This window comes from Aptenodytes forsteri, unplaced genomic scaffold, assembly GCF_000699145.1.
Source record: "Aptenodytes forsteri isolate BGI_AS27 unplaced genomic scaffold, ASM69914v1 Scaffold16, whole genome shotgun sequence".
Lineage (NCBI taxonomy): Eukaryota > Metazoa > Chordata > Aves > Sphenisciformes > Spheniscidae > Aptenodytes > Aptenodytes forsteri.
The window spans coordinates 4,390,305-4,408,295 of record NW_008794753.1 but is presented as its reverse complement, the minus strand read 5'-3'; the positions used below and the strand labels follow the sequence as shown (position 1 = coordinate 4,408,295).

The window sequence follows — 17,991 nt, the reverse complement described above, 5'->3', positions numbered from 1 at the left end:
TGCACCACTTCTGTACTACCTTCTCACAGCAGCAAGGCTAGAAAGACCTATGTGGAGAGATGTCAGGCATCTGATATGCGGGAAAGCTGGATGGTCTCTTAGCACCAGTATTTCACCAAACACACTGCGTTTTGCCAGGTTGCGTTCACGGAGATCTTTTTCCTAAATAAATTCTTAATTCTTGAAGGGCTTTTTCCTTCCATTTCCCTTTGTCTGCAGTTAGGAGAAATTCTTCCTTTTGCTAAGATATGAACACATCAGCAGGATCAAGTAACAACAGCTTGGGGAGTTACTGCAACCAGCTGAGCCTCTGAATCTCTTCTTTGGCAAACCCTTTGCCTATTCCAGCTGCATTAGTTAAACCACCTAGGAATGTATTTTTGTACCCAGCTGATCGCAGATACTCTCCACTCACAGGCCAATAAAAGTTTAATCCTATTTGCTAACCAAACAACACATTCTGTCTGATGCTGTTTGCCAGGGATTTTAGGGAGTAAGCAAATTGGGCAATCTTGGGAGCTGTTGGTGGGTATAGTAAGAGAGTGTGCTTATCAGGTCGTAGGCATCAGCTGTCACTAGGTCAGCAGAAACCAACTAACCTCCAGGATAAATGGCAACACTGGGATGAAGGTCCTGGTGTTCTCAGACAACAGTGTAAGTGCACGGATGCAGTGCATGCGCAGAGGGTAGAAACGAGCCGTTGGTACAAGCCTAGAGAGGAAAAAACAAGAAAGGGTATTAGGCCAAGTTTATATAGGAACTGCACCTGCAGCTTTCAGTGACACTTGAGAGCCTTTCCTACTCTACAAAAGAAAGATAGCTTTAGTATTGCACAGCAAACTGTTTGAGCTGCTGAAGCTATCCCATAGTTGGAAATAAAATTCACACATTCGCACATGTTAAAGCTATAACACTAACACACAGATTCCTGCAACTAAAGCACCAGTTTTCTGGCTTCTGCTGGGAGAAAGTGCTATAAGATGAGCTTCGCAGATTAAGTTTATCACTGATGCTGTTTAGTCATGTTCAACACTTTCAGCTCTCAGGCTCCAAGCACAGGTAGGTATGCAAGAAAAAGTGGCAGGAACCAGCAGTGAAATGCCCATCTAAAGCAGCAAGTTTCACCAAGAAAAGGGCTCCCCCAGCATACCAGAGGGACTACAAGGAGGAAGACGTTTCCCATTTCAGGCCACGTACCCTCTGTGTGCCCCCAGAGTTCATGCTGTCACCTGAACAATGATGTTCTTAGTGTGGAATGTTGCTAAGGCAGAAGGAGCTGGACTAGCAGTGACTAGCATATCAGAAAGGACAGAGCAGGAATGAGAGTGACCTCTCACAGTGAAATCTGTTCAGCTCTCTCCAATCCAGAGAAGCACCTGAGCTATTCCTATCTCCTTCAGAGAGGCAACATGTACATTTGAACAGCCAGTAATCAGCATGGAGGGGAAGAGGCCAGACTTTTTGACCCACACTTTAAACCATTACACACTCGGGCATTAAGAAGTAGAGCCAACTCCATTTGTAAGGTTGAGACTGAGAAGGGTCAGCTCCCCCAGCACCATGTAAGCCAGCAGCAGAGGGGAGAATGCAGAGCTACCCCTAAAAGACACCACTTCATTACTGTACCACTCTAGAAACCTTTCACTCTGAGTGACCTGTACTTGAAGACAAGGATGCCTCCAGCATTAACAAGGTTTGGGTTTTTTTTGTTTGTTTTTTTTTTAAAAACGCAGTTCCCAGACAACAGGCTCAAGTCTGATAAATGAACCCCTCCCCGCCCCAAAGAGCTTGCTGAGCAATCCAGGAAAGAAAAAAAAAAGCTTGACCAGGCATCATAAATCACTTGCATCTCCCCCCCTCCAAATAGTGAAATAATTATCATTGGATCCATTATAGAAATAAATCTACTTTGCACCCCTGATCTGGCACCACTGGAGATGACGAAAGCCATTCTCAGGAATTAATTGATCGAGGAATAAACCTGCTAAGTGTATAGATTTACTGTAAACCAAGACCATTAATTTTAGAGTGCGCGGCGATGCAACAATCTGCTCAACTTCCCGATGGCTGGATGCACAGGGAATACAAAACACAGCTGGGTCCCAGCTCTGCTGAGGAAGGTCCAACTGCCTAGTCACTCCAGGGCGCAGCTGGGGGGTTCAAACTGACTGACATTTCATCTCAGCAGAGTGTGCTCTCTAATGTCTTACCATCACTGTCTCTTGCAATGCCTGCTGTACTTCTCCCATACAGCCAGGGCACGGGCTGTGGTGTAGAGAACAGCCTAAAGGCTTATTTTTACTCACTACAGCTCCTTCTGTTATACTCCTGGGTGACCACAATCTTCCTCTGGCTAGAGAGGACAAAGAAAGCTTCTTTCAACATCAGCCTCCACCCCACCAGAACAGATCACCAAGGGAAGTTGCTCAGGACACCAAGGCTGTGCTTGCTTCTCCGTGGAGGAGGCTGTACCTGCTTTCTCCCCCATACGTGCTGAGAGGGCGGAAACCAAAACTTAATGGGCACCAAAAATCCTCACTTAATTATAAGCCAGGGAGGAACTTCATTTTTATAGCTTAGACTGGAAGCAAGGTAGAAATCCAAACAGACGTGTTCAGAAAAACACTTTATGGGATGAGGGGAAAAGGGATAAGAGAACAGGAGCTTCTGAAAAAACAAACCAAACAACCCAAACCGAAACCCATGAACTCGGACAAATGCAAGCACACAGACCAAAAGGAGAAGCTTATGGACTGTGGAGGCAGAGAAAAGCACAAAGCAGAGAAAGGAAGGGGGAAGTCATCTCCTCCACATTCTACTACCTCTGCAATACCTACAACACTGCCCCATTGATCAAACTGCAACCTTTCAGCTGTTTGAGAGAGCAGCATCACTCATTATCACATGGCAATTCCATGAGCAAATTCAGCAAGGAGGCTCTTCCCAGCATCACAAAAGTCAGAAACCATCAATTCCAGCACTTCTCTATTCAGCAGTCCAACTTCCCTGGACAACCCCTTGAGCACAGGTAACTTCCAGACACACATGGGGTCCGTTTCTGAAATATGTATTATTAAAAATAGTTACAATGCATTTTATATGCTGGAAAGCAAGAAGAGGGAGCAAGAAAATGAGGGAGCTAATTTTGATTTTAGCAGGCAACCCTCTTCTTCTAGTTATCTTATTTAATCCCTTTTCAAATTCCTCCCTGGTCCCTGCCTAGAGCAAAAAGCGTGTGATTGATGGTGGTTTCTCCCCATTCCCCTCAGGTAAGAGGCCAGGGTGGCATGAGGAGCGGATCGGGTCCTACAGACAGACACCCTGCTCACTGCCCTTTCGCTGGAGCCAGGCGCCACCTCCCGGTACAAAAGGCACTGGGGAAGGGGAGTCCCACCCTTTGGATGCGCCCCAAAGCACTACACCACATCAGGAGCAGAACTGAAAGAAGGTATTCCAGATGTTACACAGCATCCTTCCCCACCACCTGATTCCATACACACACCTCTCAAAGCTGAGCAGCCCAGAGAAACAAAGAGAGGGGTCCAGCTCAGTCACGCCATCTCCACAAGAAAGTCTACTCGCAGCAGTCGGATACTAAGCAGCCCCCAAGCAGATGCACACCCCTAAACGGGCCTTCCAGAAACGGATAAAGTGGTACGTGAAATAAAATAATCTAGCCTGCAGGTCAAGGGTGTTTTTTTTTTTATCCTCTCACCTCAAATAGAAACAACCCAAGTTGTTCTGTTAAACTGAGTTGCTACAGGCGTATCTACACCAGGGGATACGGCACAGAGACTGACTCTGGCTAGTCTCGGTTTGGACAGCACAGCTACCAACACTGAGAAGAGGCTGTCTATACTCAGGAAGGAGCCACTAGGGATCCTGGGTATAGATTGAAGCCCGTGGAGCCACATCATTCCCACATCTGCTAACCTACCTACCCCCCCCTTTTTATATCCTGGACACCGGCTTGGCTCAGTAAGGAAGCTAGGGTGGGATTTATTTCTATTTTCCCCACACTAGAACCCACCTGTCGGGTTCCCAAATCTTTGAAGCCTTGTCAGACAGTAACTGTACTTCATGCCAAGCAGCCCTGTCCACCACAGACGCTAACAAATTCTATTTGCTGCTCTTGCTGAGACTCACCTGATTCACCTTTCCTTGGCCCCAGACAGCCGATTTATCTGCCTGGACAGGTAGAAGTGTGCCTAGATTAGTCCGCAGGACAACTAAAGCTCTACAACAGCAGTGGGAAGCAGCCGGTCCACATGGGGGATGGGAAGAGGGATGTTTGCATACTCTAACGATCGTTTAAATCTGCTTATCTTCATCACCACTTGGGAGTTTTTCAAGACCAGGCAGGTGGTGTTTTAAAGCTGAGAATCTGGTTAACTGAGCTAACAGGATTTCAGAGATCACCAGAGATTCAGAAATTCCCTCAATGCTCATTATAAATAGCCATTTCAAAGCAGAAAAATTTCATATATAAACATAAAAGCTGATGGGAAAAGAGAAAGAAATTCTCAGCAGAGACATACTAAAAACAATATATGTGTCCTAGTTCTCCAAATTCTAACAAATACGCACACAAAAAAAATGCATCTTCTAACTGTATTTACAGGGCTAGAGATGAGGACTTGATTCTGTACTTTGACACTTAGGTCCTGAGACAAGTCAGTACATTTTTCCTCGCCACTTTGTACAGTTAGGAGGATAACCTGTCCAGGCTATTCAGATTGCAACTTCTCTTATACAGAGAATTTAGCCTAGGAAAGAGTAACCTACACCACAACTCTCTCACCACCTAAACATACAGGTGCTCACAACACATCTTCGGGTGGAATACTTCCATCAAAAGCAGCTCTCAGACAACTCCTCACAATGCAAGGTTAAATCCAAATCACGTAACAGTAACACCCCTTAGTAACTGCTCTGCCACATCAAGCAAGAGAAAGAAGTATAGCCAAAAGAAGAAAAACAATCCTACTTACTTTATACAGCCAATGATGACCTGCGTCAAAGGATAGATCAACGGTTCCATGACCTCACTGGGATAGATTGTGCTAAGAACCCGACACCAGAAATACAGGCAGTGGATATACTGCCAGTTATAAACAGACTGGAAGTTCTCCTGCAGAAAAGGGAAAAACACAGGCACAAACCTGAAAATGTGGCATTTGAGAGGAGTTCACTCTAGTTTCTCTACAGGACTCATTTTATCCAGCATTCTCCAAGAGGACGTTGTGCGCTGTTTAGAGAGGAGTAACTAACATTCTAGGTGTCACTTTGATGCTAGTGGCTGACCCACCATCCAGCAAGTTCAGATGCTGCATTGGCAACATTATGATTTGGTACTAGTTAGTGCCTTGAAGGAAATAACGAGCAACACACAGACTGCTTTTCTTCACAAGTGTGGCTCATTTGAGAAGGATGCTTTTCTTCACAAGTGTGGCTCATTTGAGGACGATTTAATGACCCAGCTCACAGCAGGTGGTGGGATGTGGCCAAGCATTAGGAAACCTTTAACTGTTCCATTTACCCACAGTCCCTGGGACAGTTCATGGTCTCCCACAGGTAGGAAGGCTGCAAAGTAGTACCCCTCTCTGACACCCTTGTAAATTGCCTTCTGGCCTCTGCAGACCAGAGGGCGGAAAAAGGGTGTGTAAAGCTACACTACAGATTCAAGCTAGCGAGAAATTCATCTGAATTAATCTGGATTTCCCCTCTCTGCACTCAAACTCCTTTGGTTGTTATGTAGCAGCTTGTCCTTCCCACCTGAGGCTTCCCTTCCCTCAGCTGTATCAATCAAAACCCCCTAACCACCACCCCACTAACCCTGAAATGTAATATCAGTGTTCATTTTAAAGATGTCCCTACGAACATTTGCTGTCAAAGCAAGGACCAAATGATCAACCCAGCACTCCTCCCTGCTTTTGGGAAAGACACTACCCAGGACAGTTTCATTTTTTTCAATTGCAGAGTAAAAATGCCAGACAGCAGAGCTGAGAACAAACTTTCAGCTCTGTTTCTCAGCCAGTCTTTATGGTTACCAGCAAAAACAATGCAATAGGACAGCAGTGTGCCTGACATGCAATGACACACTGAACCAGCGTTTCAGGCTGGCTCAGTAGTATGGCTAGGTGTGGGTCAAGTCTTGCACCAGTCCAAAAGACATTGTTTTCAAGAACATTTGGGCAAGCCCCCACTTTCTCCCTGCCATGTGCTTAAGCAGCCCATAGTGCCAGATTAAATAAAAGCCCAGAAGAGTGCAGGAGTCCCCCTTAAGGACACCCTTTCCAAAGAGTTCTGCAGGCCCATGTACTCCCCAGAACTGCACCAAGAATTTATGAGATCGCACTTAACAAGGTGCCTCAGCTCCAACTTGTGTTTGTTTCAGACAGACTTTCAAGGCCCAGGTCACCTCCTCTTTTGCATGGATGAAGCAAGATGAAAGTCCTGAAACAATGACAGAAGCCCTCAATTGCAGACACTGCACCAAATCTTGCAGTAGGGACTTAAGCTGCAACTGGAAATGGTAGAGCTCTCCCAGCTCTCACCAGGTCACCGAGATGTACCAAGAAGCTCTATTCTCAGCTTCTCTTGCACAGAAGAGAGAAGCAATCTGCTCTTGTAGTCACCTTCCATAACCACCCAGTGCTCAATTTAAATTAATTGGCTTATTACTTGGATTTGTATATTTTGGTTGTGTTGTTGTCAATTGAAGTTCCTACAACCCTCCCCAGCTGTGAAATCAGGTGGATTTAGGTCTTGTCTGGGCCAGGACTGAGGGTGTAAGCAGCCAATGCGATCCAATTAGGGCATATGCAGCCCAGACTTCATTTATCTCTGCTCATTCATCCCCATGTCTGAACAGCCAGGAGATTTAACTGGTCACCAATCCTGCAATGTTTGGGAGCAGCTGAACAATTAATCTATAGGGGTCTGTTTTACTAAACATGAATAAAGCCAGGATTAGCAATCTGACTCAGATTTCCGAGGTCAGACTGGAGATGGCTGAAATCAGGGCTGCTCCCAAAAGGTCTGAGCTGCTTTGTTCAATTAAATCCTTTAAATAGTATGGACTTCACTGTAAAGATGCATTCGTCCGGGTCATTCCTAATCTTCTTTACCTTGAGGTTTTGCAACAGAGGCTGCAAACAGCAGCTTCACAGAGAGGAAAAAGGGTGGTGCCCAAGGCAGAAGATGCAAAGCACATCACAAACTCTTGCAAGCTGGGAACAGAAAAGTGACTTTAACCCTGCAGTTGTCTTTCCTCTCCTTCCTTGCTGAAATTCTAAACACAGGCAACAGGTGATCTCTGAAGCTCCCAGCCCCTGGCAAAAAATTCCTTGGCACATTATGAAATGGGCCAGACACAAGTACCGACACTTTAGAGACACTATCAAAAGCCCGAAGTGGCTACTGTAATTTTCCCCCTCTCCGCATGTTCCCCATAGGAGGGTACGCTCCTTCCACACTGATGGGTACCTACCTTCTTCTTTATCATCATTGCACTGCGTAAGTGAATGGCAAGCTGACGGATATAGATGAAGGCATGCTGGTAAGAGGTATGTGTGTCCAGGGCATACATCTCTGTCAGTGTGCGCTGCATGAAGTTGATCATGGGCAGGACATTGGGAGAGGTGAATCTGGAATTCTTCACAAATGCGATGTACATTTGCTGTGCAGGAAAGAGGACAAGACACAACCACATAAACCAGAACAAAAACATTTTTTCACTAACCTTCCCCACCCAGCTATATCCAAACCAGGGATGAAGTGTTCCTTTTATAAGGCAAGTCACTTCAAAGGAATATGCAAAAATAACAATCCAGCCTGCTCCTTCTTCAGGGGAGACGGGAAAGAATCTGTTTACCACAGAGCTTGGAGAGGCCCCTGCCATTACTTCTCTGCAAGACGACAGAACTGTGGGATGGCTTTGAACCATACATGCTTATGGTTGGTTACAGTTCTCTCTGTAACAGTGGTACCTAAGCAAACTATACTTGGGAACCTCAGCTATTAGCTGAAAGATCAGAGCAGTTCAGTAGCACTGAGTAGTGTGTCAGCACTTGAGAAAAGCCCTCAAGAATTTGGAAGATGAGTATTCATCCAGTAGACAGATGAGTACCTGAGGTCTTCCCTGCTAAGACCCTGTGCATCTCCAGCCGGAAAGGCAGTAGTAGGAAGCAGGATATCACTCTGACCTAACACAGAATTTCTTCCCTGTTTAATTTTCTGGAGATAGTCAGCATCATCTCCAGCACCTGCCCTGCCTAACAGGCTGCAGCTCATGCTCTAAGGTCTTTGCATATAACGTGAGAAAGAAAAGCTGCGGATCACAGAAAGTACCAGCCTTACCTTGAGCAAGGGACTTAGGTACACCTCTTTCTTGTAGCGGCAGATTTTGTTCAGCACAAGGAAGGCCAGTACTCTCACTGTTTCCTCACCTGTGCTCCACAAATTAATTGCTTGCTGGAACAGAAAATAAAACAATATAGATAAGCGAAGGGACAAAGAGCAGAAACAGGCCTGGTTACAGACAGGCCTGAGCTTCCCTCCTTCACACCAAAAAAGCAAGCGAGGAGGAAGATGACACAAAGATGGCAGGCTGTATTGTCACAGAATCAAGTCACAACAGCACTGGCAGCCATTCTGTCCTCATACTCTAGCTGTGAGACCACACAAAAGGCAAAGCTGATGTTTCCATGATCAATAAAGGAAACCGTCCAAAACTAGCATCTCTGAAAAATACGTGCACTTTTATTCATGCGCCTAAATACACATTTGAGCTTCTGAGCATAGGCACCAGCTTGTGCATGAAACAACCTCCTAGGTTTTGTAAAGCTTCCTCACCATCCCCTAGACAGCAACACCACACTAGATTACATCTTCCAGCCCAAGTAATTTTTATGTCTTACACTGAATTCTGCAGAATATGACTACACTGCAATTACGCTCTAGCTCTCGCCACGAACACCAAATTCTAGTTTCTCAAAGAATGCTACTGAAGATGCATTCGTCTCTGGAGAGGGGACACCAGGGTTTGATTTCCGAATTTATCAATGTTTTTTCCCCTCTCGGCAAATAGGTTGCAATTCCCGAGATACATCTCCTCGTCGTAGTTGTGACTTAATTCCAGTTCCCTGGACATTCACTGTATTAATTCAAACGATAGAGCAGCAGCAGGGTTTGGAGCCAGAGATGGGACCCGTGTAAGGCAGCACTTCTGCTGAGACATATCCTTAGTCACTCTGGTACAGACATGATGACGAGCACCCAGTGCATCATAAAAATACCTACACTGGCTGGAGAGTGGTAGGTTAGTCTGTGCAGAGGTCTGGGCTAACAGGCAGCCCACCATTGACATGTAAACTCATTAATCTCAGTTTTACCCATCTCTGCATTGCATAAAGCGATCATATATTGGTCTCCTCCCTCAATTTCTTGAGAAGCAAATGAATAGATTTTGTTCTTCCCAGGCCTGCCTGCATTTGCCTGTTCAGAGTACAGATTCACTTGGACATGGCTGGCCCTGTCAGGAAGCATCTAGTACAGCAGGACCACAATCGTGGCTGATGCCTCCAAAAACTAATTACCTTATCTCCACTAATGAACTCCAGAGGAAATCAGAAAGATTCCAGCTGCAGGGCTGAAAAAGCCTACTCAAAAATCCCTACTGTAGCAGTGAGCAGACTGCTACACCTTCAGATATGAGGCATAACAGCCTCCCATCACTGTATACCAGTCATCTTTATCATCAAAGGGTTCCCAGCCTCATTTAAATGTTGCGTTGCAGCTTTTCATTTAAATGTCACCCTGTTGCCCTCTTCCGCTCTTCCACACCTCCTTTGTTGTTCTTTAGTGCTCAGCAGTTGTGACTAAGTTTCTGCAAAAATATTCCACCCCCAGCTCTTGAGAGTAAAATACTATCACAGACGTACACACAGACTCAGCACACAGGCAGCAATTACTCCATCTGCTACGGGGAAGCAGACAGCTTCCCCAGAACACCTCCGTGTCACTTTGCATGGAGATTAGCAGTAGCTACACGCAGAGCCACATGCCCACTCACCTCAGCGTGAGAGTGCTTCACGGCACCTAGAGGGCCCGTAAGAGAAGCAGGAGTCCTTTCCAGGACCAAAAGAAAAGCAAGGGAAGAGGAGTACAAGAGACTGAACTGTCATGGGATCCAGCCCAAATACCATGAGAGGCTCATCTGAAGGGGTAAAGAAAGTACCTCAGGTCCAAATGACATATCATAGCACGTCACCTTACCTTGAGAAGTGCACGGCACTGCTTTGGAAAGGACAAATAGTAAGGCACTATGGAACTGACGTGCTGAAGGACTGCTGCACCGACTGAGGCTTCTGTTAAACAAGACAGGAGCTATGGAGAGAAAACAAAACACAATCCCATTTAGTGTGTAGCCCTCATCACCTCTTCCTTTACCATTAAGCATCTGTATTTTGCTGTTTCCAAGTATTTCTGTGTTACCAAAGGACTAGAAAAGCAGCCTTCCCCAGGATGAAGCTCAAACAAACCCCCAAAAAGCTCTATCGGGAAAGGAGCAGACACATGGCGGGTTAAATAACTCCCCTGAAAGTACATCACCCTAGCAAATGTGAGCTCAGGCTACTGGACTTGGATGGCTAATGGCACCTGAGCTCATCACATAAAACCTTTGTGTATACCGCAAAAGCTAAGTCTAGATACAGTTTAAGACATCTTACAGACGGCATGACACCAATGCCTCTGTCGTCTCACTACAAATGGTCAAAGCACAATGAAGACACCCTCAGTCTACACAAGGCTTGGAAACAGACCATCTGAGCTATCTGATAACTGACTGGATTTCACTAGGATTTCTTTAAAGGGAAGCTGGAATACTATTGGGTATCAAGAGGTTAACTCTAGCTCAAGGAAAAGGTTGGACAAACTATTTAAGAAACATCATCTTGGTACTTCCAGATTATTCAGCTCAGATCATCTGGAGCCAAACCCAGAGACATTTGCAGTTTCTAATTTGAAGACAACGGTAAGCTTAAAGTCACCTCAATTTGAGAGAGGTTCTGCCTGATGCAGTGCCCCCTCTTGCCCGAGATCCCAGTTGCTGGAAGCAGAAGCTTTTTTTCTACTTTTAACTTTCCTCCTCATTCTCCTCTTTGCACTGCAAAGATTCTGGACTGAGCAGGTCTCCTTTGCAAAGTCCCTCACACACCAAAAGGAAAGGAGAAGATATCGTTCAGAAACTACTATGCCAGAAGAACACTGTAGTGAAGCCTGGGACTGAGGGCACTCAGTACAGGACGAGGGATTACTTCAATGGGACTGCATTGCCAGCTTTTCCTTTCCTACTGCAATCTTTCATTCTGCTGCTGGCAAGAGGCACGACGACTGGAGAAAAAAATCTCTACTGATCAAAATGCTCTTTCTGCTAAGTCATTCTGCCAGCTTACAGCTAAGAGACATCAGCACTTTCTTTTTCTTTCCTTATATCCCCTTCCCTCAGCTTCTGAAAAATGAGTATTTCAACGTTGTTCTTTCGGTTTTAATATTCCAAATTTGGGGACGCATGAGGAAGCAATCTCAAAAAAATTAACTGGGGACAGGAATTTCCTTCAGAAATAATCCATGAATTGTCTCTAAAACACCAGACATCAGCAACTTTGGATGGATGGGATGTCCTAGTGGGATGGAGTGTAATCATACTTGGAGATGTCATATGTGAGGAGTGGAGGTTGTCAACATAACATCTCCTTAATATTTACTACAAGAGTGGCAAGATCATAGTGCCAAAAAATGAATTAAAGATGCAGAATGCAGGAGCACAGCACTTCAAACTACTTTAAAGCCCACTAAATATTTATTTGCCAGACAAATTAAGACAGAAAGAACTGCCAGAATGTTAACCCAGCCCTTTGTTACAGGCTACCTATTTTGACCCAACTGTCCTACAAACCTCCAAATTGTTAGAGCAAATACTTCCAAAACAAGACGAGGAACTGGATGGACACACAAATCTGACAGCCAAGGCTTTGAGACTCAGTGAGATTGCTTCTGCTCACTGCAGTCTCAGCCAGTAAGTCTTATTTATTCTCCACTAAGAAGGCGGCATAGAAACCAATACCCAAGGTTCTCAGTTTTGTGATGACTAGAAGGTCACCCTCAAACTGGCGTAACTGTCTTTTCAAAAGGAAGAGCACCTGAGGCTACAGTTACCTGCTTTGTAAACTATCTTCTTGATTGTTTGGCTCTCCTTTTAGCAGTGTTGTTTACAGATGCAAAAGTCCATCTGCCTCATTCCAAAATACCCTGAACAAAAGCACAGCAATGCACAGACCCCAGTAACACAAATGTCCTGAAATTTCTTACTTGTATAGTACAGCTGAGGTACACTTTTATGTCCAGTCGCAGCTTGCTCCAAAGTGGGCTGGTGGAAGGGAGGACCATTCTGGAAATGAGCAAGAGTTGGGTTTAGCTTTAAAAAAAAAAGCCCACCAAATAAATTAGATTTCAGCAGCACAAAGAACAGTGAGTTCAATTCCTCGATATTGCCAGTGAGTAAAGACAACTGCTTGCAAAGCAAGAAGTAAAAGAAGTAACAATTTTGTCATGGGTGAAAAGAAGTACTTCTACTCTGTAAAAACTGCATGAAGAACAGTATTAGAAAATTCAGTTCAAAGAGCTTCCCGGCAGAGTACCCAGATCTCTGGAAGCGTGATATGGGGAGCTGTGACAGCCAAAAAGCCCGGTGGAGACCTGAATCCCTCACACTGATGTTATCTTCCAGTCAGGCATTCCGCAGCCACTGCCTGAGAACACAGCAGGCTGGCTTGTGGCAAGAAGGTCTATTTTGGGGATCAAACTAGTTGCGAGACATTTGCTCAGTCTCTTCTAAACTTTTGACACTGCACTTGAAGTAGTGCCCCCAGGCCATCCCAAAATTCAGACATGGTCTGCACGAGTCAGGCCTGGGGAGGAAAGAGACTGGTATTTACACAAAGAACTGGAATTTACTTCTCAGACTAGGCACCACTGTCAACAAGGAATCTAGAGTTTAGCTCACCCCTCCCTTCATCTGTGACAGGGAAATAACTGCCACAAAAATTACCCTGGAACTGAAAGCACTTCTGAAAGGCATTCAATTCTCACTCTACCCAACAACGGGAAAAACAGAAAAGCTCAGACTGTGAAGCAAGTAATAAAACTGTGTCCAGCTGAAACTCCAGAGAGGACTGAAGTAAAAAGCTTCTGTAAACATCTAATAGGCAAAGGGGCTAAATAAGGCTGCTCCAGCTTGCAAAACATACTGGGAACTTCACAGCTTGTTTTATGAAACTGGGCTCATAGTCCCCAGCTATGGCATTGGTTCATCCAGCAAGAGTTCAGACTGGTACTTAACTGAGTTTCCAGCACCTTTTCCAGTTGCTCCCAGGTAAGTCATGCTGATACCTATTCAATTATGGGCCCAGCCTGACTCTGAAACTCTTTGAGCACCAACCCACACAACAGCCAGATAATTCCCGGCTCCCAGGCAGCAGCTGAGACTTCAAAATTGTCATTCCTCCTCTCTAGTCAAATCAAATTGCATCGGCGAATGCAATACAGAGGTACTGGACCAATGCTGCCATTCTGGAAAAAAATGAATTGTACCATTCTTTGCCCAGTTGCATGCTTGTTTCCATTCCATCTATGCTCTAACAGTGAACAGCTCAAACTCAGATGATCTGGCACTCAGACCACCAGACTCTAGGGCGTAATACAGCTGGTAAAGCCCTGGATTAACTGAAGTTGCATACTTGCGATACTCTGCCTACATACAGGCAGAACGCTTGGTCCCTTTCTCTGAAAACCAACTCACAATGCCTTAACAGTGCTCCTGAGTGCAAGCATATGCAATTCCAGATCTCCTTCTGTTGAAGCCACGTGTCCTCTGCAAATAGCTGGAGTCTAAAGTTACAGAGGACACATTTCTGGGGAAGAAAGGAAGAACCTGGCTAAGATGACTGCGAATATAATCAGGCAACTTTGCTAGTGTTTTGGAAGAGCTGCCATCTTTTTCCAGCTTCGCAGCCAGGTTGCAGTTCTGAAAAACCCCAGCCAGCTTTCTCTCACCTGCAGTTCTCAAATCTCAGACTTACTTTTGTTTGGTCTTTGGGGGTTTCAGAAGAAGCAGTTTCTGCAGGCAGTGGAAGAGGTCCCGGACACAGAAGGACACAAGGGCATTGAACACTGGTTAAAAAAAGTCAGTAAAGCATTTGTAAGTGATTTTCCACATATTCCTGGTTTCTCAGCTAATCTGAAAAGAGCTCCCCAAGGAACTGAAGCTAGTAATTCCCACAGCAGAACTATTGCACTTCCACAAGCTTCCGGAAAACATCAGTTTGTCTTACCCTAGAATCTTTTATCTAAACAGCAAGATTACAACTGACAGCTTTCTGACACAGGGGCTGTCTCTTTGCTCTCTGAGTAAACAGCACCAAGCACAAAAGCAGCCCGACCCATGACTAGGAGTCTATACTACCATCAATCTCCCCCAAACCACAACGAGAATTAAAGGCACTTTTTAATAAAAAGTCACAGAAATGGACATGTGAATTCTATGAGGTGTTTTACATTAAAGAATGAGATGTTACCAAAAGCAATGAAAGATATAAAAAGCCCTATGCCGGGCAAGAAAGGATTAAGGAGAACATGTGGGTTTTAGTCGTCCCACCCGGCAGTGCCAGTTCCAGATGGCACACAATAACAAGCTGATAAAACACAGTGAGAAAGTAGCTGCTAATTTAGTGGTAAAAGTAGGCGGGCTGCAGGTCACATCCTCTGAGACTCTAACAAAGATGTTTCCTGCTCAGCCATGCTGTTGCAAGTCTAAAACAGGACTATCTGCAAAACCTGGAGCTTATGCAAAAGGGGGCTAGGCTGGAAAGAGAGGTTGCATCTCATTTGTTCTACAGGCATGATAACCCTGTAAAGGAGGAGAGCTAGACACGCAGTATTTTGAGAGGTCCTGGCTAGGGGAATGTGAACTTGATAGTGCAACTGAACTCTGAACTGTTGTGAGGTTATAGAACGCTGTTTGGTAAGAAGACTTAAAATAGTCTTGTAGGATTAGTTCCAAGAGGGATCAGCAAGAAGCCGCAGCAAAAATTGTCCAAGAAAACGTACACTACAAGCATACAAACAGTACCTAGCTTCAACTTCACGCTGACAAGTCTGGTGAATGAAGCATGGTACTTTCCTCAGCAGTCTGCAAGCCCAGCTGCTCCAGGCATGCACAGACAGGCACACTTACACACTGGGACACCAGAAAAGATACCACTGCCCAGACTCACTACCAGGAAGATAAGCTACTTAGGTGAAATGAAGCCTATGAAAGGGCAAGTTAACTCCTGCCAGTATTTATCCCCACTCTCTTCCAATAGCTAAACCTTCCCTACCAAATGACTTCCCTTCTCTCACAGTAGTATGGTGACCAACTCACCTGCAGCATCAGTAACTTGAAACTTGCTGGGATCAGCCCCACCATTATCTCCTCTGGTGGTTGCTACAGATGCTTTAAAGGCTTGAGTGATTTCATGGAAAAGCTTTGGTGTTAGCCTTCTCTGGGGAAAGAGGAAAAAAGATTGCTGAGGAGAAAAAACAAGCAATATTCTGAAACTCTGAAGCACTTTAGTGGGACAGGAGTATTGGAATTCGTTGTAAGTTTGATTGCAAAAATAGCTCCGTCCTATAACATGAAGGAAAAATATCAAGACAGTGTTAACAAATGCTAGTGGCCTTCACTTGCTCTAAAATGGGCTTCTAGGGCTTTTAATTGGTTGGGGGTTGAGAAGCAATGAATCAGCTGCAAGCAACTATCCAATTTGACCTTTCCCTCCCACTCTTAGTCAGAAGCAGCAAGCCATTTCATCACTACTCAAAATGTGACTAAAAAAAGTTCTTGGAGCTGCCAAAGGCACAATGCTTAGCAAGAGGATGAAAAATCAGAAGTTAACCATTCTGACCTCTTCTGAGCCACACAAGTTTCTCTAGCTTCTCCCTCAGGTGGGGTGCAAGTACTCTAATCTTGCAGCCCAAGAAAAAATGCAAAGACAAATCGTGCTGAAGTAACAAGAGCTCCAGGAGTATGACCTTGTATGCAGGACATACATCTTCTCTATAGATTTTTGTGAAAGACGAACAAATCGAAAGTTGGTCTTTTAGAGGCAGCGGCACATGTGGAAGAATGTTTAAAGAAGAATACTCAAGTGCCTTGTATTCCAACTCCCTGCTCACCTCTGCAGCTTTTTTCCATTCTTCAACCATTTTCAAGCTCACGGGGATGAGACGAACTCTCTTCCGTTTGACTGTTTCACATTCTTCTTCATCTTCATCACTTGCTTCCTAGAGAAGTCGGTACCAAGACTGAGAAAAGGCTTATACACTTCTTTTCTCTTTTGCTGAGTAGCTACTAAAGAGCAAGGCAGGCAAGCAGCAGAGAATTTTATTAATGCTATTATCAGCACTTTGTGTAAAGCAGTAATGAAATTATGGGTATTACAAATTCCAAAAAAGCTACTTAAGCCCTGCAGCTTTGCTACATAAATGCAATGTGCGATAACATAAAACATCAAGGAGGAAGGATATCACTTGAGGCAAAACAAACTCTCACTGGGAAAGGAGACACAAAACCAAAGCCACAGAGAAAATACACTCTAAGGCTCTGCTTTCGCAGTCTTTAACAAACTCCTCACACTCAGTTCAAATCCACAGCTGACTTCTGGATTACAAGCCTGTACACCTGCAGATGATCTTTGGGAAAGCTCCTCCCCAGCCATCTGTGCCACTATAAGCCCAAATATACTTAGGCCTTGCACTGAAACTTAAATACTTAACATGCAAGTAATTGAAATCATTGATTTCAGCACTCCAAAATAGGGCCTAGTACCTCCAGTGTATCAGGTGGTATGTGCAACCCATCCTCCTCGTCAGAACTGTCCGAAGCATCAAAATTCAGCAATGTGCGATCGTTTTCCTCCAAAAACTTATAAAATTCAGGATCTTTGTCCTTCAGCCGGGAGAGCTGATCTTTATGTTCAGATGCCTTTCCCTTCTTCCTGGTAGATAAGAATTAACATGTGTTTATGCATTGCTCAGACTTCTGCTGATGCTGTAAGAAAAGCAAGCAGCTTCTGGGCACTAAAGCACACCTGGGCTAATTTGAATGGTGATGGATTTATCAGGGCTGTGGGCACAGTTCTGTATCCCATTTAACACCTGCTCTAGAGGACTTACAAAAGATTATTTTCATTCAGCACTAAGAAATCTTGACAGCAAACTATCAGGTTGTACTGGGATACTGACCAGAGGTCATGAAAACATCTTGCAAACCCAAAAAAGTCTGTTTCTCTATTTCCCAGAATTACTTTTGCAAGCTTTTTATAAAGAATACTGAAAGGTATACTGCCAGAGAAATCTGACAATGAAAGCTCAGTAAAATCTTACGTAGCACTAAAGAATTGTTTTGGCTTCTAGTAACAATTAGCAGTGCCTAAGAGCTACTTCATCATTTTCTACTTGCAGATACTCCAGTGTCTTTCAGTAAGAACAAATACACACAAACTGAGGAAAAACAAAGCAAGCTTTGCCTGACTCCAACGTACCCTGTAAAAGATTAAAAGGATACACAGGTTTTTCTCCACTGCAGTTACTGAACTGGCATAGGTACGACAACCTGACTGTCCTGTACCCTGTAGCCACACTACGGTCTCGAACACGTCCCTTTTAGACACCTCTGACCCAGCTTGTCCCAGAAGTAGCTCATTCTGTGACAGACGCTACAACGAAGTCCCGCGGTTACTTACAAAAAGCAGGTGAAAGTAAAAAAACCCAACCAAGCCACCAAGCAGCGAACGCACTTTTAGACGTGCCAAGCCTCGCCCAAAGCGGGCGAGAGGGGGGCACTCACGGCAGGCTGCCCGCAGGGACCGCCGGGCCGAGCACGAC

At 44.8% G+C, this 17,991-nt stretch overlaps 1 protein-coding gene across 1 annotated transcript in view; it reads right to left on the bottom strand.

Moving 5' to 3' along the window:
• The window catches only part of NOC2L (NOC2 like nucleolar associated transcriptional repressor), a 55,299-nt gene that overhangs the window by 35,873 nt on the left and 1,435 nt on the right, over positions 1–17,991 (bottom strand). Inside the window, exons 2-11 of the mRNA XM_009274244.1 lie at positions 16,934–17,102; positions 16,282–16,389; positions 15,488–15,608; positions 14,145–14,235; positions 12,376–12,454; positions 10,279–10,389; positions 8,362–8,475; positions 7,493–7,681; positions 4,992–5,131; positions 600–711 (exon numbers count right to left, since the gene is read on the bottom strand). Coding sequence (XP_009272519.1) covers positions 600–711; positions 4,992–5,131; positions 7,493–7,681; positions 8,362–8,475; positions 10,279–10,389; positions 12,376–12,454; positions 14,145–14,235; positions 15,488–15,608; positions 16,282–16,389; positions 16,934–17,102 — 1,234 coding nt within the window. The remainder of the gene's footprint in view (positions 1–599; positions 712–4,991; positions 5,132–7,492; positions 7,682–8,361; positions 8,476–10,278; positions 10,390–12,375; positions 12,455–14,144; positions 14,236–15,487; positions 15,609–16,281; positions 16,390–16,933; positions 17,103–17,991) is intronic.